This window comes from Adiantum capillus-veneris, chromosome 25 (genome assembly GCF_014529385.1).
Source record: "Adiantum capillus-veneris isolate H3 chromosome 25, ASM1452938v2, whole genome shotgun sequence".
NCBI classification, from domain to species: domain Eukaryota; kingdom Viridiplantae; phylum Streptophyta; class Polypodiopsida; order Polypodiales; family Pteridaceae; genus Adiantum; species Adiantum capillus-veneris.
Genome location: NC_140955.1, coordinates 2,948,356 through 2,971,246, shown reverse-complemented (window position 1 = coordinate 2,971,246; position 22,891 = coordinate 2,948,356). Strand labels below are relative to the sequence as shown.

The 22,891-nt window shown below is 45.0% G+C and overlaps 1 protein-coding gene across 5 annotated transcripts in view; it reads right to left on the bottom strand.

Annotated features, from left to right (window-relative positions):
- The window catches only part of LOC147424331 (S-adenosyl-L-methionine-dependent methyltransferases superfamily protein), an 85,330-nt gene extending 62,884 nt beyond the window's left edge, over positions 1-22,446 (bottom strand). For 3 of the 5 annotated variants that reach the window (XM_086499681.1, XM_086499682.1, XM_086499685.1), the window contains exon 1: positions 22,245-22,446. In XM_086499681.1, the coding sequence (XP_086355807.1) occupies positions 22,245-22,407 (163 nt within the window). In that variant the 5' untranslated portion in view covers positions 22,408-22,446. The remainder of the gene's footprint in view (positions 1-22,244) is intronic. The other 2 variants (XM_086499686.1, XM_086499684.1) reach the window with 2 other exon arrangements.
- Between the last annotated feature and the right edge of the window lie 445 nt (positions 22,447-22,891).

Below are 22,891 nucleotides of genomic sequence, written 5' to 3'. Positions count from 1 at the left end.
AGTTCGAGAATTTAAAGAAGGTGGACACTCAATTAAATTTGACACGTTTTTGGATTTCGAGATACTTCGAGGGCTTTGGCCTTCATACAGCAATTTGATATAGCTTTCTCTGGAGAGCATTACTCAGAGCACTCCAAGATTCGGATAGCTACCTCTTACTTCAAGGGAAATGCTCAACATGGTGGTCCACCCTTCTCTTGAACAAGAAAGGGCCAGTTAAATGGCTGAAATTTAAAAGGCTTTTTATTTCTTCTTGGTTGACTCGGGAGTACGAACGTGACATACGAACTGCTTAGAACCATCTACGGATGACCAAGAAAGATACCTTGGACGCATATTGCGAGAGATTTTGGAGCTCTTTTCTACCCGCTTCTTCATTTAAGAAGATCTCGTGTAAAGAACAGATTGAGCGGTTTACCTTGGGACTTCCTACGGAGATCCGAGATCACTGCTTAGAACAGAAGTCAGATTCTATTCAAGAACTGATGAGTCATACAAAACGGGGCTTTGCCATACACTCATGCAATTTGACTTACCCCACATATGAGATCATGACGCAGAAAACAGAACAGACTTCTAAAAATGAAAGTAGAAAGAAGAAGAGCCCCCAAGATCAGAAAGATAAGGATGCATGACCCTGGTGTGGGGGAGCAGGAGAGAGAGCCCACTTGCTGTCCTATGCAATGAGAGTGAAGGAGAAGGGGAGAGAGGCGCTGAGGATGCTCACGCAGAGAAAACGTGAGAGAGAGAGAGAGCTCGTTGGAAATTGGGAAAAGCCACGCTATGTTTTATTTGGGCTTCACCTTTGAGTATATGAGTAAGTGACTAGGGGGCCATTCACACTTGGGCCCCCTCACTTATAAGTCCTTTTAACTTATAAGCTATAAGTACAAGGCACTTAGGCCTTTATTCCCTAACAACCTCCCACCTAAAGGCAATGTACCTTGGGAGATCAAAGAATCAGCTAACTATGATACAACAGCTGATCATGCACTTACTCATCCAACACCCATCATCTGACGGCAATATGCAAACCGCTCTGCTGGAAGACTCTTGGTCAAGAGATCTGCAGGGTTGTCATCTGTGTGCACCTTGACAAGTGTAATGCTCTTGTCATCAAGCACACTCCTGATAAAATGATACTTCACCTCTATGTGCTTTGTCTTGGCATGAAAAACAGGATTCCTTGCAAGCATAATAGCACTCTGACTATCACAGTGTAGCATAGGAACCGGTGACTTGATGCCAAGCTCTTCTACCAAACGCATGAGCCACAAAGCTTCTTTGCATGCCTCAGTGGCAGCCACATACTCAGCCTCAGTGGTAGACAAAGCAACACATTTTTGCAGTCTAGAAATCCAAGAAACTGCACCTCCTGTGAATGTAAACACATATCCAGAGGTAGACTTCCTGCAATCTGGATGTCCAGCAAAATCTGCATCTGTAAAGCCATGCACAGATGTCTCACTCTTCCCAAAACAAATGCACAAGTCTTTAGTGCCTTTCAAGTATCTCAAGATACATTTCACTGCTTCCCAATGCTTTTTGCCAGGATTGCTCATGTACCTGCTTACCACTCCCACCGCAAATGCAATGTCCGGATGTGTAGCAACCATAGCATACATCAAACTGCCAACGGCTGATGCATAAGGAATCTTGGCCATTTCAGCCCGCATATCATCTGTGTTTGGGCAGTCATGTGCAGTCAGTTTTACATATGGAGGCAGCGGAGTACCAAGTGCCTTTCCCCCATCCATATGAAAACGATGTAGCACCTTATTGACATAATCTCGTTGAGATAGATACAGACATCTGTTGGTTCTATCTCGAGAGATACCGTTTTGATATACAAACAGTGATCAGAATTACTTCTTTTGTATCCTTGAGACCTCATGAATGTATCAAACTTGTGATACCATGCACGGGGAGACTGTTTCAAACCATACCAGCTCTTCAAGAGTCTACATACTTTCTTCTCTTGCCCCTTTGACACAAAACCTTCTGGCTGCATCATATAGATCATCTCAAGCAAATCGCCATGCAAAAACGCTGTTTTGACATCCATTTGCTTTAACTCCATATCTTCAGAAGCAACCAGGCCTAAAACAAGACGTAATGTGGCAAGCTTTACAACAGGAGAAAAAATCTCATCAAAATCCACACCATGCTTTTGCTTGTACCCTTTAGCAACCAAACGTGCTTTGTACTTAGAAGAAGCATCAGATGTGACCTTGGTCTTGTAAACCCATTTACATGGCAGAGCCTTATGCCCTTTAGGCAAATCAACCAAGTCCCATGTATGGTTTTTCTCCAAAGACTGCATTTCCGAAACCATTGCTTTGAACCATTTCTTACTGTCTTCCCGTTGCATAGCCTCTTTATAGCAAGACGGCTCACCACAATCAGTAAGCATGACATAGTCCAAAGACGGTTCATATCTATCGGGGGGCCTTGTCACCCGAGTAGATCTACGCACCCAATGATCCATAACAGGTGGATTTTCAGCCTGTAAATCGTCAAAAACAGCAGGCTGTTCAGCCGGTTGCATCGCAACAACGGGCGGTCTAGGAGCATCAACCTGTTCCCCTACCTGTGGTGCATCAATGGCAACTTGTTGGGGCTGATTTTCAGCAGCTAATGGCTGATTTTCAGCACCATTTTCAGCATGTAAAGGCTGCTGAACATTGGGCCTTCTTGGCTGTCCATATGTAACATCTTCACGAAAAACAACCCGGCGCACTTCCTCGACCTTTGTGGGCTGTTTGTGCATGTAATTCTCATTGAAGATGACATCATTGCTGCGTATGATTTTCCGTAATGCGGGATCCCATAATCTATACCCCATTTCACCATCCTCACCATATCCTAGGAAAATGCATTTATGAGACTTTGGTTCTAGTTTGGTGCGCAGTTCACTCCGGATGTGAACATAGGCCTCACAACCAAACACTCTTAAATGTGCATATGAGGGTGGCTTGCCAGACCACACCTCCTCAGGCACCTTTCCACCCAAAGCCTTGCTAGGTGAGCGATTAATCAAGTGAATAGCTGTTTGCACAGCTTCTGCCCAAAAACCATGAGGTAATGCAGCATGTGACAGCATACTCCGAACTTTCTCTTGGATAGTCCGGTTCAACCTCTCTGCAACTCCATTCTGAGAGGGATTAAAAGGAGCCGTGAGCTCTCTTTTAATACCTTTAGTAGCACAAAAGTCAATTAATGCTTTTGATACATACTCCCCCCCATTGTCTGAACGCAAAGACCTAAGCTTCTTGTCTGTTTGATTCTCAACAAACGCAAGAAACTTCTTGAAAGTATCCAAAACATCGCTTTTAGCACGTATTGGATACACCCACACCTTACGTGTAGCATCATCGATAAACGAGACAAAATATTTCTTTCCCCCTAAGGACAACTGTGGCATTTCACATACATCGGAATGCACTAAGTCTAACCTGTCAGACCTCAAAGAAAGTGACCTTTTGTGCGGTGTTTGACTGTGCTTACCATAAATACAATGCTCACAATGAGAAAAATCAGCATACCTCAAACATGGCAAATAACCACAACGAGACAGAGTTTCCATTCCTCTTTTACTCATGTGTCCCAACCGGCCATGTCACAAAGAAACACTTGGCTGCTCGGTTACGGCGACAACATGGTCACGCACACTAGATACATGCAAAGGATACAAAGTGTCCGATTTACAACCCTTGGCTACAATCCGGGCCCCTTTACAAATTTTCCACTTGCTATCACCAAAAGTGGTGTGATAGCCTGCATCATCTAGCTGCCCTGTACTAATCAAACTCTTCTTGAGTTGTGGCACATGACGCACTTTGTGCAAAACAAAAGTCATACCATCAGCAAAGGAAAACTGGACACTGCCAATACCTGCAATGTCACATGCATAGTTGTCTCCCAAATAAACAGTGCCCTGCACCTCACCTGAGTACTGTGTAAACCAATCCCTATGAGGTGTTACATGAAAGGAGGCACCTGAATCAAGAATCCAAGTATGCATGTCCACATCAGAACCCATAGCAAGGGTATGTGCATCCACAGAAGAGGCATTGAGTACATCAGTGCTGCTGTCACTGTCACAACTACTAGCAACATTGATTTCCTCAATCAACACAGTGCTCTTCTTGGCATTTCCCTTGTCCTTTGCATCAGTTTCAGCACCCTTGTTCTTCTCTTTCTTCCACTCATAGCATTCCCGTTTATAATGCCCTTTCTTTCCACAATGATGACACACAACATCTTTCCTACGAGATTTGCTGCGTGCCCTGTCCTTACTATCAGATTTCTCCCTCTGTTGAGACCTGCCTCTCAAGTGCAATGCATTAGAAGACCCACCTGTGGTGTTCTTCCTGTTCATCTCTTCCATCAAGAGAGAACTCTCTACATCTGCATACTTAAGTGACGCACTTGAGTTACTAAGAGCTGTCCGGAATACATCCCAACTCTCGGGCAATGTGCATAGCAGAAAAGTAGCTTTGAACTCCTCATCAATCGTGAATTTCAGCTCTGTCAGTTGGCTGAAAATAGAATTGAATTCATTGAGGTGCACTGACATGTGCGTGCCCTCCTTCATGCGGAGATCCATAAGCTTCTTAAGCCAATACACTTTACTGGCAGCACTCTACTGTGCATACAACTCGTCTAAACGCTTCCACATGCCCCATGCTGTCTGCTCATTCTCTACATTGAAGAGTAAATTGTCAGACACCGAAAGCATGATCGTGGAGCGAGCCAACTCGTCCACTTCTTCCCATTCTTCAACCTCCATATCAACCGGTTTCACACCCTGTAACTTAATAGGTTTCGCTTGTTTCTTCTGCAACATCACATTATAACATTGCTTCTTCCATATAGCAAAGTTATGGGCACCTTCAAGCTTGCGAATGTGCAACAAATTGCCACTTTCACTGCTAGAAGCCATTCTGAGTGATTGCAAACACAGAAACCCTGTTTTGCCGACCTAAACACGCCCAAATGTGCGCAATCGGGCAAAAAACAGCTTGCTGTTACAGAAAAACAGCGAGCAAATTTCACGCGAAATCACCCCAAAACGGCGTACATTCACTGCCAAACCCTTACCAAAGGTTTCCACAAAGTGTATACATCATTTGCTTGCTGAAATTCCCTGTTTTAGGGCAAAAATCAGGCCTGTAAACACCTGTTTTGCTGAATTTTCAGAACCTCGTTGGTGGAAACACCTGTAAGATTGACCTGTGAGACTTGCCCTAATGAAATTGCATCAAATTGACCCCGAAATTGGTCAATTTCAGCAGAAATAGACTGCTGTTCGCCAGTTTTTGAAACCCTAATTTTGGGGAAACTGTCACCGGAGGTCGATTCTACACGGTGAGAGGATCCCTTCGCGACAGAGTTGATCGAAAACGGTTGAATATCCTTCCCGCAGCGAGCAAAAACAGAATTCTGATCTGTGTTGCGAAGATGGCTCTCTTGGAAACCCTAAAGCTCTGATACCATGTGTGGGGGAGCAGGAGAGAGAGCCCACTTGCTGTCCTATGCAATGAGAGTGAAGGAGAAGGGGAGAGAGGCGCTGAGGATGCTCACGCAGAGAAAACGTGAGAGAGAGAGAGAGCTCGTTGGAAATTGGGAAAAGCCACGCTATGTTTTATTTGGGCTTCACCTTTGAGTATATGAGTAAGTGACTAGGGGGCCATTCACACTTGGGCCCCCTCACTTATAAGTCCTTTTAACTTATAAGCTATAAGTACAAGGCACTTAGGCCTTTATTCCCTAACACCTGGCTCACTCCACGGGACAGAGCCAACCACATCAAAGAGGGGAAGTGTTTTGGATGCGGGGAACAAGGACACATCTCCGCGAAGTGCCCTAAAAAGGCACAGAAGGATCAAGATGAAGAAAGGCCAAAGAGTTCAAAAGTAGCTGAGGAACGTGGACAGAAAGGCAAGATGAAAGCAGGACTGGTTCAAGATTGCATGGGTACTGACCCAAGCACGATTGATGAGAGTACAGAACTTTGCCGACCTTGGGGCAAAGTGAAAGATCAAGAAGCCCTCATTGTCTTTGATGGAGGAGCGAAGGCCAACTTCATTTCACCTAAATTGGCGACGCGGCTCGGGATTACACCCGATCGGATGGGGCCACAAGCAGAGGCAGTTCTAGCGGCACCCGGCAGGGATGTAGCCATTACACCTGTCATTGGCAAACTTCGGTTGCATTGTCAGGGGTATTTGGGACACAAGGACTTCTACATAATGCCCTTGGAAGGTTGCGATGTCCTCCTGGGAGTCCCTTGGTACCATAAGAACAACACCGTGGTCGATTATCGGGCAAAGAAAGCGACTTTGACTACAGAAAAGGGCCGAACCATTGTACTTGATGTAAAACTTAAGGCCGAGTCTGTCTCTATTGTATTGGCTTCAGCCGTTTCAAAATTAATGAAATCCAGTCTGTTTGTTTACTTGATCTTTTTGAAAGAGTTAAATAATGATCATAGGACAAATATGTCTGATCTAGAAAAAGAACGCCAAGATTTTCTCCACACTCGTGCCGATTGCTTCTCCGAGGGCCTACCAGGCGAGTTGCCACTAGCTCGTCCTGAGGATCATACCATTGATTTGATACCTGGAAGCACACCACCGAACCGGCCACCTTACCGTGTGAGCCAAGCTCAGAATGAAGAAATTATAAACCAAGTGAAAGACCTCTTGGAAAAGGGTCTTATCCAGCCGAGTACTACACCTTACTGCTCTCCGGTGTTGTTGGTTTTAAAGAAAGACGGATCTTGGAGAATGTGCATTGACTATAGAGCTCTCAACAAAACCACCATCACGAACAGATTTTCGATTCCTAGGATCGATGATATTCTTGACCGACTACAGGGATCCTCATGTTTCAGTAGGATTGATTTGAAGAGCGGATATCATCAGATCCGAATCGCACCGAGAGCTGTCTATAAGACAGCTTTTCGGACGACTTTCGGTTTATTTGAGTTTTGGTGATGCCTTTTGGCCTAACCAATGCTCCAACGACATTTAATCGAATGATGGACAGGATTTTTCGAGAGTACAAACTATTTGTTGGCACTTTCTTTGACGACATCATTGTTTTCTCCAAGGATGAGGCAGAACATAGAGAACATCTGCTACAGGTCTTTCAGGCATTACGAGATCACAAGTTGGTGATTAATGAAAAGAAAAGTGAATTTTTCCTACCCGAGATACACTTTTTGGGACACATTGTCTCAGCAGCAGGAGTGCAGATGAACCTGGCCAAGATAGAGACTATCCGTGATTGGCCCGATTTGAAGAATGTCCATGAAGTTAGATGTCACGTGACACATCTAACCCTATGTGTACGTGGACAAGCTACAGCATGATCAAAGTTCAGTTCAATCAAGTCAGTCTAGAATAGGAAGTGATCTGGCACTTTTGTGAGTCGGTTCGCAGACCGTGCATGTCCAGACACTTAGATTAGATGCATATCCTCTGGTTGCACACAGCATGATCATCAGATTACAGTCATAATCCATCAGGAGCATTTTTACAGTGCATAGACCTATTTTCCCTATTTTTGACATTTTTGTTGGAAACTAGGTAGGGCAAATTTCATAAGTTTGTATGTATAGAAACGTAGCGCTAGCACTTTCTGGCAGAAGAGGCAGCACGAGCGCTTGCTCACAGGCAACTTTTCAGCAAGGACCCCAAGATTCTCTAGCGTTTTTTGCATCACAACAGATGAGCTAGCGTTTTTGGATCAAGAACCCAGATCAGCCAGTGTTTTTGCATCTGCATCAGCCTGGCGACAGCAAAGGACAGATCAGCCCTAGCGTTAGTGGTTTGCACCAGCAAATTCCACAGCAACAGCAAATCAACCCTAGCGTTAGCAGTTTTCCCCCGCAGATAGCAGAATTCAGCCCTAGCGTTTTTGGTTGCAGATCAGCCCTTGGCGTTTTTGCAGTTCCATCGCGACAAGGCATCAAGAAGGACCACCGTTTTCAGTTTTCAGCAGTCAGACATCGCAGTAGAACCCCCAAACCTCGCAGATCTCACCTTCCCGCAACAGATCCTCGCCGCACGGTCAAATCCCGTGAAGTTTGCAGATTCGGATAAAGATTTGCAGATTTCAACCCTTAGCATTTTCAAATTTCAGCCCGTCTCGTGGTCGTCTTCATTGTCATCGACATCGTCGGCAAGTCCAAAGCATTGTAGAGATTTGTGCAATCAATAGTAGACCGCTCTCGCCATAGAGAGTGGTGTAACAAACTGCTGACGTGTCAAAGCCCTGAAGAATGGAGCCAACTTACAGATGCTAGCCGAGGGGCCTAAACCCTAGAAGAAGTAGAAGCAACAGAAGAAGCACCAACAGATTTTCGGAAATTCCGCTGACTGCTAACGTGGCAGAACTGTACGGATTTCCACTTTTCATGCTGGCAGTGCTGACATGGCAGAACTGTATGGATTTTCGAAAATTACGTTGGTTGATGACGTGGCAAGCTGTACGAATTTCCGCGTTTTGCGTTGGCTAATGACGTGGCAGGCTGTACAGATTTTCGTAAATTACGCTGGCAGCTTTTTGGCATTGCTTTTGGACCAGAAGCTTTTGAGTTTTAAAGGCTTTTCACTGTAGCTGCTTTTTAGGCCAAGGGCCTTTAAATATGAGGTTAGGGCTCATTCTCTGGCATGCTTCCTGGAGAAGGTGCAGAGTCTAGAGTACCGACTTGTACTGTGTTGATGCAATATAAAGAAACACCGAAAGGGGCGCCAAGGTTTGGGGCCAATACTCTCTGGGGTAGAATTCCGCCACTCCGTGACGACACGTGAGCAAAGTTCAACATTCACTTCCGCTTCACCTAACATTAGAAGCTTCTTGGGCTTATGTTCGTACTATCGGCGGTTCATTAGAAAGTTTGCAGTTGTTGCTTCCCCTTTGCATATCTTGACACAGAAAGGAGTCCCTTCCTCGTGGGGACCCACAAAGGTGATTGCCATTCGGACATTGAAAGAGAGATTGACTACAGGACCAGTTTTGACTTTGCCGGATTTGCAGAAGTCATTCGAAGTATATTGTGATGCTTGAGGTCGTAGTCTGGGTGCGGTCTTAATGCAAGAAGGCTATGTCAGTGCCTACAAGAGCCGATTGTTCTCAAGGCCGGAATTGACAGCACAAACTTATGAGAAAGAGCTTTTGGCGGTTATCCATGCTCTTACTCAGTGGCGACATTAGCTACTTGGAACAGATTTTATTGTCTTCACAAACCATCAGAGTTTACGCTACTTCTTGTCACAGAAGCAGCTATCGGAAAAGCAGATGCGGTGGGCGAACATCGTGTCACAGTTTCACTTCCAGATTGTCCATGTGCACGGACAGAAGAACTTGGTGGCAGATGCTTTGTCTCGGAAGCCGTTGGTTCTAGCTATTTCCGCAATACATCATAGGAGCTTCAAGGATATGGTCGATCAATATGCCACAGATATAGATTTTGCTGATATTTTCACTCGGATACGGAATGGGGAGGTAGTAGAGTGATATTCCATTCGGGATGGCTACTTGATGAAGAAAACGATGTTGTACGTTACACGTCCGTTAAGGGAAAAGGTTCTAACCAAATGCCATTGTCCACTTTTTACGGGTCACCGCGGCATTGCTACCACCTTGAAAGGTGTGGAGAGATACTTCTTTTGGCCGGGACTCAAGAAGGACGTGGACGTTTTGGACCTTGGTACGCAGTTGCTTGGTATGCCAGAAGGTCAAGTTTGACAGGCATACAGCACAGGGATTGTTACAACCTTTACCCATACCCACACGACCCTGGGAAAGTATTGCAATGGATTTCATTTTTTATCTCTCAAGAACTTGGAAGGCTATTGGGGAGAACATTGGCACGCGGTTGCAATTCTCGCCATTGTTCCATCCGCAGACTGGCGGGCAATCAGAGATTGCTAATTCAGTGGTACTAGATTTATTGAAGTCTTATATCTTGGATCAGAAGACTCAATGGGAAAAGTATTTACCTTTGGTGGAATTTGCCTACAATAACACCATACACTCTTCGACGGGGAAGGCGCCATTTGAGATTATTGAAGATGCTACGAAGGTTCCACCCTTCCTAAGCACGAAAGATAAGATTTTTGAAGCCGACGAGTACACGCACGACTTGGACACGGCTTTTGCCAAGGTCCGGGAGGCTTTGCAGAAATCTCAAAAAAGACACAAAAAGGCAGCAGATCGACATCGTTGCCATTTGAAATTGAAGGAGAATGATTGGGTGCTCTTACGTTTTGAGAAGGCAAGCCTGAGAAAGAAAAAGGGAAAGGAGCGGCTTTTCCAATGCTTAGCATGAGATACTATGGACCTTTCCAGATTTCCAAAAAGATAAATGATGTCTCCTTTCGACTAAAGTTGCCCGATACTTGGAGGATTCACAATGCTTGAACAGTCTCGATAGACATGGTTGCAATAAGGATTAGTCAATCGGGCATCTATGAGGTCCCGAGTGGATCTAGATGCGATTGCTAAATACATTGTCGATTAATCATGGTCTGAGATCCGAATGAATTTTCAATGTGATTTGTCAAGTGATGACATGTGATGTGACTGTCGATTGGTACATGTCCTAGATGTGTGTTCCTAGTGCGTCGGTACTAACATTCAGTGTCTGCTAAGACAGTTTATGGCTTCTGTCTTTTTTGCATGCGTAATCGAGGGCGATTACAATGCTTTCAAGAGGGGGGTATGTCACAAACTGGTGACGTGGCTTCCTTGTACACACACACCCGCCCCGGCTTGCTAAAATGTTGACGTGGCAAGATTTTCAGAATTTGCATTGAATGCTGACGTGGCATGACTGTACGGCAACCCCCACGTTTTGCGGCGCTTTTTGCGGCAATAGTACGGCAGCTTTATTCTACGCAAAAATTCCTACGCAAATAGCAAGAGAGAGAGCGCTTAACTTTAAGTTGCTTTATCAAGCAAGGCTTGGAAACGAATTGCTTTATTTTTGAAAGCTTTTGAAATTGGCAGCTTTTGGGGCTCTGCTTTTGGCATCCCTTGTAAACATTTATAAGTGTGGCTTGGGCTCCCACTTCTCAAAGTATCTGGACGCAGAGTTTGAGAGTGAGACCCTCCCACTCCCTTGTACTTTGAGCACAGATTTAATACAAAAAGAAATACCGAAAGGGGCGCCAATCTTTGGGGCCAATATCTCTAGAGGCACGGAACTCCATCGGGCCGTGTCGAATCAATTGTGAACTGTGAACTGTTTTGAAGTGAATCTCTGCTGTGTTGCGGCAGAATCTTGACTTGAAGTGTCCAAGTTTGTTACAGCCACAATGGCCTCGAGATCAGATTTCTAGTCAAATGACAGGTGTCACCACTAGCTTCTGAAACCGGCCTGTTCAATCCAAAAAGGGCGGTAGACTTTACTTCAAACCTTGATTTAGCTTTCACCCATTATTAGTCGTCTATTATACCTGCGCTATAGTGACACAAGAGAGGGGAATGGGATACAGATGCTAGAATGCACCTGTATGAGAAGACCGACACCAGATTGGCCCCTAACTTAGGCGCCCCTTTCGGTATTTCTTTATTGTTCAAAAGAGGGAATAAACGCTGTGGTTCCCTACAAGCTGCCCCGCACAAACTCGGCTGAATTTCCACTGTTCCAGCCCGATTTCGGCAGCATAACTGTACTAGAACCCTTCACAGTCAGTATTCCCACGCATTGGCCGACTTTCCCGACGCATACGGGCACTTTGCAAAACCTGGCGAGAATCTGCAGCACGCTGAATTCTCTGTTTTCAGCCCTGAAAATGCGCCAGATCACCTGTACAGCGGTCCCCTTGCATCCCCGAACCTCCTGGGGGTATTAGGGTCCGTTTAGGGCCAAAACCCTAAACCTGCAAAAATACACAGCAGGCTGTAATTCACTGTTTCGGGCTCCGTTTCGCGTGCCGGTCGCATCCGTAGCAAGTCCTCGAGCTCCCGCACCTGTAGGGCTACTTGCCCTTTGAATCGGACGAGATTTCTGGCGTGAAACCTCTCCGAATTCACCTGTACCTGCGGGGGGATTAGCCGCTAGCTAATCCAGTACCTGTGCAAGAGGCTCTTGCCTCGGCAATCGCGCATGAACCCACACAACTGTACATTGGTCAAATGAAGAGCCCACTAGAGGGGCATAACATACTGCCAAAGGGGAGAGAGAGGGCAGTGCGTAGCGTGCAGGGCATCACTCCTGGCACCGCACTGTGCATAAGAGGGAAAGCAAGCACTCCATAGCTCTTAACCTGTGACAAAACTGAAAATGAGGCTCTCCCTCATTCAAATTCAGCGCCACTTCTTGTTGCATGAGGCAAGTGCACCAGAAGGTGCCACTTGGCACATTTATAAGCATTTTCCCGTTTCGGGGTTGCCGTCTAAAAATATCCCAACCGGTTGCCCAGTTGACTTCACGGCAGAGTAAGAAAATGTTCCCCTTGTCATTCCGGAGGTAATGACGTCAACACATTTTCAAGTCCCAAAATAGCAGTTCCCTAAATTTTAGGAGATGCTGCCATTGTATCTTTCTAGGTCATCCGACCCTCTTTGTACACTGCGGCCACATCCAGAACTGAAATGTAGCCTCTGTAGCAAAGGATTCCACTTTGGCTAGTCAATGACCCCACTTGGCTAACCATAGTCCTTGTCCAACCTTAGTGCTCTCTTGCCCTCAGGCCTGGACTCCCTCTGGACAGTTCCACACTAGCTATGCAATGCAAGGCAGTTAGATTTCCCGAGGGGTGTTTCCAAAAAGTGAAAGTAAATAAATAATAAGAAAGAAATCAACAAAAAGGATAGCTAGTAGTCACATGCTGGTGACAGCTTCAGTTAGAGAGAGGCTTGTGAGTGGCAGAGAGGCAAGCAATGCTCCCTATAATTAATTTCGACCCTTGTGTTGGAGTTGAAGTTATTGGTGTTTGGACCCGTAGGTCGGAGTTCAATGCACATGCATCTGGCAGGGAACCAATCAGACGTCTAAAACACTATGGATGGGCGCGCCAATTCATTGTTGTTGGTCGGATCATGAACAGGATGTGTTCCACAGTTCATTATCTTGGAGTTTTTTTATTTTGGACATGATGTGTTCATAGTTCACGAATGGTTTTATTGGACGTAGTGTGGTCTACAATTCAAAGTTTCTACAAAGGCAACCGATGCTCAAGATGGCATTACTTTCAGGTACAAAGTTGAGGAGAGCAACACCGAGGTGTATCCAATATCCCGGCCAGTGCTGCGGTGTCCATGGTAGCTTCTTCATCGACTTGATCTCACTATTGATGTCCACTATGAGCTGCAGAGAGGGTATTAAAGTTTAGGCATCTCAAGTGAACTGCCCAATGTGATCCCATTATTTAGTTTGGCTTTTAGGTATTTATTTTACTTATTTGTCAAAGTCTTGGGTAGGGCAATTTACTGGGATTGTTATCGTCACGTGCACATCTAACCCTATGTGTACGTGGACAAGCTACTTCATGACAAGTGTTCACTTTAGTTAGCTTAGGAAGTGTTCTCGCACTTTTGTGAGTCTGTTCACAGACTGTGCATGTCCAGACACTTAGAGTAGATGCATATCCTCTGGTTGCACACAGCATGATCATCAGCAGTACCATTAGATTCCATCAGGAGCATTTTACAGTGCACAGAACCTATTTTCCCTACTTTAGCCATTTTTCACTTATTATTAATAAGTGACTTTGTTGGGAAACTGGGCAGGGCAATTCTAGCAAGATAATATATAAGAAGCCTAGAGCTCTGGCAGAAGAGGCAGGAGACCACAGTTGAAGTGCACCTTCTCAGCAAGAAGACCTAGCGTTTTCAAGCTACCAAGACCAGCCAGCGTTTCCTCAGCAAATGCAAACTAGCCCAGCGTTTTGCAGTTCCTGATCAACCTGGCGATAGCACATCCCTTAGCATTTTTGCAGCAAGACATCAGTTCAGCCCTAGTGTTTTTGGATCCGCAGGACAACCTAGCGTTTTGCAGATTCCCGGCGGCAAACCCCTTTTCTGCATAAGCGTTTTCAGTTTTCAGCATATAGACTCCGTACCACAGCCCCGAACCTCACAGATCTCACCTTCCCGCAGCAGATCCACGCCGCACGGTTAGATCAGCCAACGTTTGCAGATTCAGCCCAGAGAACGCAGATTTCAACATCTCTGTTTTCAACGCGTCGTCGTCGCATCGTCGTCATCGCCGTCGTCATTGACATAGAATCGGAATTCAGCAAATACAAGATTTGCAGATTTCGGCCCTTAGCATTTTCAAAATTTCAAGCCGTCTCGTCGTCGTCCTCATCATCGTCGACATCGTCCACGAGTCCATTGCATTGTAGAGATTTGTGCAATCAATAGTAGACCGCTCTTGCCATAGAGAGTGGGGCCTTTGGAGGAGGGTTTGACAACATTCTAGTGTCGTATTCTTCTCTCTCTATCTCTCAGTCTCAGCACCTTCATTCACAGCGTCTTCCACTTTGTTTGTGATCATTTGCACTATCTAACTAAAGAAACAGAAGGCTCTCCCTTCCATAAGTAAAAGGAACCCTTGAGCACAGTTCGGAGCAAGGTAGTTAGGTACGTAGTGTTCGGTACAAATTCGGTTCGTAAGGTACGTAGTACAGAATGGATTGAGTTTTAGGTGCGTAAAAATTCGTACTTTTTTTCACAAAGCATAAAACTTATACATTTATATATGCATTCACCAAGACTTTTAATAAAGACTAGCAAATCAACAATAGACCATTGCAAATGCCAAAAACTAGAGTCCACAACTCTAACCGAACAATGAAAACACAAAGCTGAGCTTAGCTAACCAAATAGTGTCAGATGTCTATTGTCATGGTCACATAAAACTAAGAGAATCAATATAAATACATAATGAATCATCATAATCCAAGACTCAAGTCTGAAGTCCTGACTCTAATAAGTAGTAAGTACTACAAACCGCACATTGCACTCAAAGCGGGCACGTGCAAGAGAGGAGCACACACTGCACTGTACCTGTATCTCTGCTAAAACGAGTCGCTCTCAGCTGCAACAAGGCGTTTTTCAAAAAGAGAGGCCTAATCGGCTGAAATAGAGCAGCCAAAACAACCCCCCCCAAAAAAACAAAAAAAAATTAAAAAAACAAAAAAAAGTGTACGGGACCTATCCGTACGTATTGAACCGTACTGTACGGATATACGATACGGATAGAATTCGTACGTACGTACGGATGCAACCTTGGTTCGGAGCACTCATCTTGAGCAAAGTTCAACATTCACTTCCGCTGCACCTTACATTGGTATCAGAGCTTTAGCAGTGTTCTGTATCACTCAAGGAAAGAACCATTAAGAAATTTTTTTTGCTTGTTGCGGTCACACGTAACCCCAGTCCACTTGGGCATGTCGATTCCTAATCGTGTTTTTGAAGAGTGACAAGAAACGCAAGAAAAAAGGGCTTGTCCAGCCTCCCCTTGTGTCTCTTTTCACTCATTGAGAGCGGACCGTGCACTTAGCGGCCAGCCAATCGATGTGAGGTAGGAAAAAGCAACCTTGGTGTGAGCGCAAGGCCGCCAAGGGGTGCGCCCGCGGAAAAGAGTAGAGCTCGTGTAAGAGAAGATCCTTCTCTAACACAGATTGCAAGCGAAAGAAGAACCTCAAGAACCCAAGAATCACAAGAATCCGAGTTCCTCGTGAACTTAAGAACCCAAGACTTCAGTATATGGTCCTCACCCGAAGCGGAATGGATACTTCGCATGGAGGTGGCAAAGAAGAATTTTCCCCACCAGGAGGTTTTTCCGACCCTCCCTCCTCCCCATCTACGCCAAGGATTATACCAAATCCTATGGAAGCTTTGGTCAAGACGATGATGGACATGATGAGACAACACGAAGAGTGGCACGAAGAAAGAATGGCAGCCATAGAGCGTGAGCACAAAGAAAGAAAAGTCAAATTGAATCGCGAGCGCGAAGAAAGACGGTTAGAGCGTGAAGCGCAAAGAGACCAACACATGCAAGAGTTGGTCCCACTATTTTCTAACGTGCAAGCGAAGATTGCAAAGAATCAGGAGAAGGAGACTCTCTCAGTCTCTTCTTTTCCAAAGCACGACACGCATGATTTGCATGATCAAGATGTGATTATTCACGAGCACGATGATTTGCAGGATAAAGATGTGATTATTCACGAGCATGATGATTTGCAGGATAAAGATGTGATTGAGGATGATAGTTTAGTTGATACTTTGTCTAGTGAAGATAACCTCATTGCAGATTCGATCAATCACGAAGAACCAATCTTAGCTCTCGAGTCAAGATCTCAGGAACTCCCAGAAAGTATTATGTGTGCGCATGATTAGTCAACACGCATTGTTTGAGTGTTTCATTTGTGATGGTTTCCTGTATTTTAGTCATCGTCCTTATGTGATCCCTTTTCATAGGCATACCATATTATACGATGAACATGATTCACTCATGAATGAGCACGGATGTATGTGGATTACTCATGAAAAGATGAAATATTTGCACCCAAGGAATTCACATTCCATGTCTCTTCCTTGGCATGACACAGTATCTGAAAGAGCACAAGAAGGATTGAGCATCAAGCATCGGCATTTCCATTATGATTTGCCACAGTTGATAGATTTAGATCAAAAAGACAAGTTTCAATTCCATTGTTTATGTGTGTTTGATGAACGGTTTGGCACTCCGTCTATGTACATCTACATTGCATGCACAGTCTTTAAAGAAGACTATAATTTTTCCAATCACTTTACATGGAATGGGTATGTTCATGTTTTTGTGTTGGAAGTGGTTTCAGGAATTTTCATCCTCGGAGATTCTTGAAGAAGGTAGACACATCGACGAAGTTGAAGCATTGAAAGAGCCACAGATAACTTTGTGTCACTTTCGGCGCGACCCACAGAAGCAAGCGTTGCAGACCTTTATAAAGTTCAAGTATCGCATGACCCACACATCAGAGTGGGCCGGCGAAGAGTCCTTTCCTAGATTCCAGACACTGTTGGCGATCTCCCTCGACGCCATACAATTCGGTACCAATACCTCACTTTAAAAAGGAGGGGATGTCACGTGCACATCTAACTCTATGTGTATGTGGACAAGCTACTTCATGACAAGGGTTCAGTTCAGTTAGCTTAGGAAGTGTTCTGGCACTTTTGTGAGTCTGTTCGCAGACCGTGCATGTCCAGACACTTAGAGTAGATGCATATCCTCTGGTTGCACACAGCATGATCATCAGCAGTACCATCAGATTCCATTAGGAGCATTTTACAGTGCACAGAACCTATTTTCCCTATTTTAGCCATTTTTCACTTATTATTAATAAGTAACTTTGTTGGGAAACTGGGTAGGGCAATTCTAATAAGATAATATATAAGAAGCCTAGCGCTAGCACTTTCTGGCAGAAGAGGCAGGAGACCACAGTTGAAGTGCACCTTCTCAGCAAGACCAACAAGAAGACCTAGCGTTTTCAAGCTACCAAGACCAGCCAACGTTTCCTCAGCAAATGCAGATCAGCCCAGCGTTTTGCAATTCCTGATCAACCTGGCGCCAGCACATTCCTTACCGTTTTTGCAACAAGACATTAGTTCAACCCTAGCGTTTTTTAATCAGCAGGACAACCTAGCGTTTTGCAGATTCCCGCCGACAAACCCCTTTTCTGCATCAACATTTTCAGTTTTTAGCATATAGACTCCGTACCACAGCCCCGAACCTCGCAGATCTGACCTTCCCGCAGCAGATCCTCATCACACGGTCAGATCAGCCAGCGTTAGCAGATTCAGCCCGGAAAACGCAAATTTCAGCATCTCTGTTTTTAGCGCGTCGTTGTTGCATCGTCGTCATCGCCGTCGTCACCGACATAGGGTCAGAATTCAGCAGATACAAGATTTGCAGATTTCAGCCCTTAGCGTTTTCAAATTTCAAGCCGTCTCATCGTCGACATCGTCGGCAAGTCCATTGCATTGTAGAGATTTGTGCAATCAATAGTAGACCGCTCTCGCCATAGAGAGTGGGGCCTTTGGAGGAGGGTTTGACAACATTCTAGTGTCGTATTCTTCTCTCTCTATCTCTCAGTCTCAATGTCACAAGACGGGCACCACGTGCCAATAGAAAAGAACAGACTAAACAGACTTTTAACACTTCAATAACAACTGAATTGAAAGAGAGAGATGACACGCGACACGGAGTGGCGGAATTCCACCCCAGAGAGTATTGGCCCCAAACCTTGGCGTCCCTTTCGGTATTTCTTTATATTGCATCAACACAGTACAAGCCGGTACTCTAGACTCTGCACCTTCACCAAGAAGCATGCCAGAGAATGAGCCCTAACCTCATATTTAAAGGCCCTTGGCTTAAAAAGCAATTACAGTGAAAAGCCTTCAAAACTCAAAAGCTTTTGGTCCAAAAAGCAATGCCAAAAGCTGCCAGTTTTTCATAAATCGCGCTGGTGTCCGTACAGCAGGCCATGTGTCAGCCCGCCATGTCAACAAATCAGGGTTAGGGTTAGGGTAAGGGTTAGGGTTAGGGTTAGGGTTTCAACAGAATTAGGGTTTCGGGCAAAATTAGGGTTTTTGATTTTAGGGTTAGGGTTTCAATAGAATTAGGATTTTGGGCAAAATTAGGGTTTCTGATTTTAGGGTTAGGGTTTCAACAGAATTAGGGCTTCGACACGTCAGCAGTTTGTTACATCTCCCCTTCTTGAAAGAGAGTAATTGTCCGCGATTACAGCATATCTACAAAACAACTCAAGTTAGCTCAAAAATTTCCGAGGGTCATTTCGAGGGACATTCCAAGGGACAATCAATTTGCTCTTTTTATTAAAGAGTTAGCTTCTCCTTTCTGCTCTTTTGATCAAGGAGTTAGCTTCTCCTTTTGGCTGTTTTGATCGAGGAGTTAGCTTCTCCTTTCGTCCATATCGGAACTCTTGATATTCCGGCATAGTAAAATTAGCCATCACACCCAAACCGTATTGATCTTCCACGGGTGTCTTGATGCACTAAAATTACATACCCAGGCAATCTCATCCAATAGGAAGATTCAGAGTTTGGCACATCACAATGCAACACAAATGCTTACATATGCATGTTACAAGACATAGAAACATAAAGCCGCCAATGAACACTCCTCCCGCATAACCTAACAAGGTCCAGGCCGGGAGATATTCAACGACTCCCTCGTCACTCCTCCCGCATAACCTAAAAAGGTCCGGGCAAGGAGATATAGAGGCCTTTTACAACCAAACGTCCCCCTAGACCGCAGCCTGCCTCGTTTGGAGGTGCTGAGAGTAACCATTGCTCAGACTTCTTAATACTCCTCCCGCATAACCATCCAAGTCCGGGCCGGGAGTCACAACAACAATTATTTTACAAGCATACAACGAAACGCTCCCCAGGCATCGGCCTATGTCGTTCCGAAGTTCAAACAATACCAGAACAATATTTCTCACTTCTCCACCCGGGAGTAAAATCACCAATCATTGAAACTAGTATCAAACCAGAGTCAAACAATTCAAATCGGCACCAAAACAGGTTCAAAACAGATACCATCCATTTCAAACAAATACCAAGCAGGATCACCAAACAAGTTCAAACAGAACTCAAACTTAAAAAGCAATCTCGACATCCATCGAGCTCGAAAAGTTGACTGACTTTTCATCCTGAAACCTACACCAAAAAATTAGGGTTAGGTTCATTCCATAAGGTCGTAGCCGAGCACAGCATGGTCCGTCAGCTCCTGGACAGACAGTGTTTCTTTGGCGGAGATGGTAGTCCCAAGATAGCAATCGCATTGGACCTCCAAGGTCATCTAATCGTGAAGAGACATCTACTGGGAGATATCGAGAAACTTCAAGTTATAATCTGCTAGGGTTTCCATGGCAAGCATTTCAGGATACCCCACTCTACTAGAAGTTGCACTCCGAAGAAAGATGTCAGAAACCATATAACTTCGGGCAAAAATTTTCTTGAAAGCTTGCCAAGTACTTGGAGTATGCTGCTTGATAGCTGTAGACATCAACATCTGCATGGCACTGCTTCTGAGAAAAAACAGTGACTTGAAACAAATCTAGATCCTTCTCTTGCAAGTGATCTTAATTGGCTTATGCCCTGTAAGACACTGCGATGAAGATGGGAGCGCGCCCGATGCGCGATGAAGTAAGGGTGGGAGTGGCTAATAAGTCCGGGTTGGAGGGCAAAGATAGTCCGGGTTGGAGGGCGAAGATATCCCGAATAAAATTCCAATAGCTCTATCTGCTCTTTTGTAGGACCGGTGTGCTTCTGAAAGCACGCGCCTGATGCTCGAATACCATTGTCACAAGACGGGCACCACGTGCCAATAGAAAAGAACAGACTGAACAGACTTTTAACACTTCAATCACAACTGAACTGAAAGAGAGAGACGACACGCAACACGGAGTGGCGGAATTTCACCCAGAGAGTATTGGCCCCAAGCCTTGGCGCCCCTTTCGGTATTTCTTTATATTGCATCAACACAGTACAAGCCGGTACTCCTAACTCTGTACCTTCGCCAAGAAGCATGCCAGAGAATGAGCCCTAACCTCATATTTAAAGGCCCTTGGCCTAAAAAGCAATAACCGTAAAAAGCCTTCAAAACTCAAAAGCTTTTGGTCCAAAAAGCAATGCCAAAAGCTGCCAAGTTTTCGTAAATCGTGCTGGTGTCCGTACAGTAGGCCACGTGTCAGTCAACCACGTCAGCAAATTAGGGTTAGGGTTAGGGTTTTTTATTTTAGGGTTAGGGTTTTGGGTAAAAATTAGGGTTTTTTATTTTAGGGTTATGGTTTCAACAGAATTAGGGTTTTGGACAGAATTAGGGTTCTTGATTTTGGGTTAGGGTTTCAGCAGAATTAGGGCTTCAACACATCAGCAGTTTGTTACACTCAGCACCTTCATAATTCATTCACAATGTCTTCCACTTTGTTTGTGATCATTTGCACTCTCTCACTAAAGGAACGGAAGGCTCTCCCTTCCGTAAGTAAAAGGAACCCTTGAGCACAGTTCGAAGCACCCTTCTTGAGCAAAGTTCAACATTCACTTCCGCTGCACCTTACAACTATATAAGCAACCCCTTGCCTCCATTGTATACACATTCAGGTATTCATTGCCAAGGTTGATTGGTTCAGGAGACTCTCTCTCTCTCTCTCTCTCTCTCTCTCTCTCTCTCTCTCTCTCTCTCTCTCTCTCTCGTGCTCACTCCCCTTGGTCTCTATGCTTCTACATCGTCAACTTTGACACTTCCGTGCTTTGCTCCATCCTGGTCGGATCGGGCAATGCCATGTCACCAAGTTGGAACATTAACTTTGTCCGAAAACCGCGTACATCCAAAGAAGATCAAAGTTGTGATTGGACAGCTTAGTGTACCAACTCATCCTCGTGAGGTAGAGGCTGGTTGGACAACAGGCATCCAGCAAAGCAAGACTATGCAGAAGGTAGAGACTCAGGCATACTTTGTATGTGAACACCCCCAGTCCGAAGATACCTGAGCAAAATAGCCCACTCTATTTGGAGGGAGAGATGCTACTTTCCAGTCAGTTATGACAAAGCACGTCCAGGTCACTGCCTCCTCAAGACATATAAGCATTGAGAGTGCAATCTCCAAACTAGGGACGTGAAAGATAGGCATAGCTCAATCAATTCCCCTAGCCAGCAAAGACAACAGCCCAGCAAGGGAGTTCCACAAGTGACAAGGTTGCTGCCCGCAAGAGAATGATACTTCTCAGTTGTAGGACTGAAACACATGTAAAAAATCCAGGAGTTCGGGATACAGGATACGACATCAACGACACCTCTATGAGAGATGGAGGCAATGACCCTCTGACCTTAGGGTCATCTTACAAGTCTTTACGCAGGGCTCTCCCAGATTATGATACTACACCCAGCAATTATCCTTTTCTACTTACTTGAGCTTGACCAGGATTGCATTGATCATGTTGTATGTATTGAGCCTTGCAGAGCTTCATCCTCAGTACCTTTCCCTCCTATATACATCACATCGTTGTATCCATCACACCAATCCCTGTACATTTCAGTTCTTGTAATAGTTTTTAATTGCTTTGCATGATGTTTGGAGGCACATAACTGCTTTAGTCTCAGGCCGGTTTTCTTCGGCCTCTACAGGATGGTAATGAGCGCTCTCTCTCTCTCTCTCTCTCTCTCTCTCTCTCTCTCTCTCTCTGTGTGTGAAAATGGAGAGAAGAAAAAACCTCGCCAGAATTCTGAGATTACGACCGTTGGAGGAGGATAGATTTGCTTACTGCCCATCATACCTACGTGCTCAACAGTCGCTACATGCTGACTGATGGGGCAGGTGGTGCTCGTATGTGTGCCCGTCGTCCCGACAGTACAAACGCAATTTGAGAAATGCATTTGCGAAGGAACACATGCGAAGTTTCCTCCATGAAGTAGAAATTTTGAACTATTTCCTTGTATATTTTGTCGATTTTCCTTCCTTTTTCGCTGGTTTCAAACAGGCTAAAATTTGGATTTTGAATTATAGTGCGGTCTTTGTCATATAGGTAAGAGGTGTCCAAGGCCATTGAGCTCTGTGTTGCTAGTCAAAGAAGAGAATGCCTTTGCAAGATGTTGCGGCGGAGAGAGGGAGCCACAGAGGTGCAGAAACTGCACTAGCTGTTGTGAGGTCCAAGCTGTTGTGACGCCCTCGTTCGGGGCGTCGCGGAAAAGGGGCCGCGCCGGCTCACCTGCGATGCAAACGGGACCTGCAGGCAAGCAAACGCACATACAAGAACGCAACTTGAAAACTGAACGCAAGAGGGACACGAGAGTGAGGGACGCGAACGAATGATCAATATCATAAGAAAGTGCCGAATACAAGGGACGCAAGTAATCACAT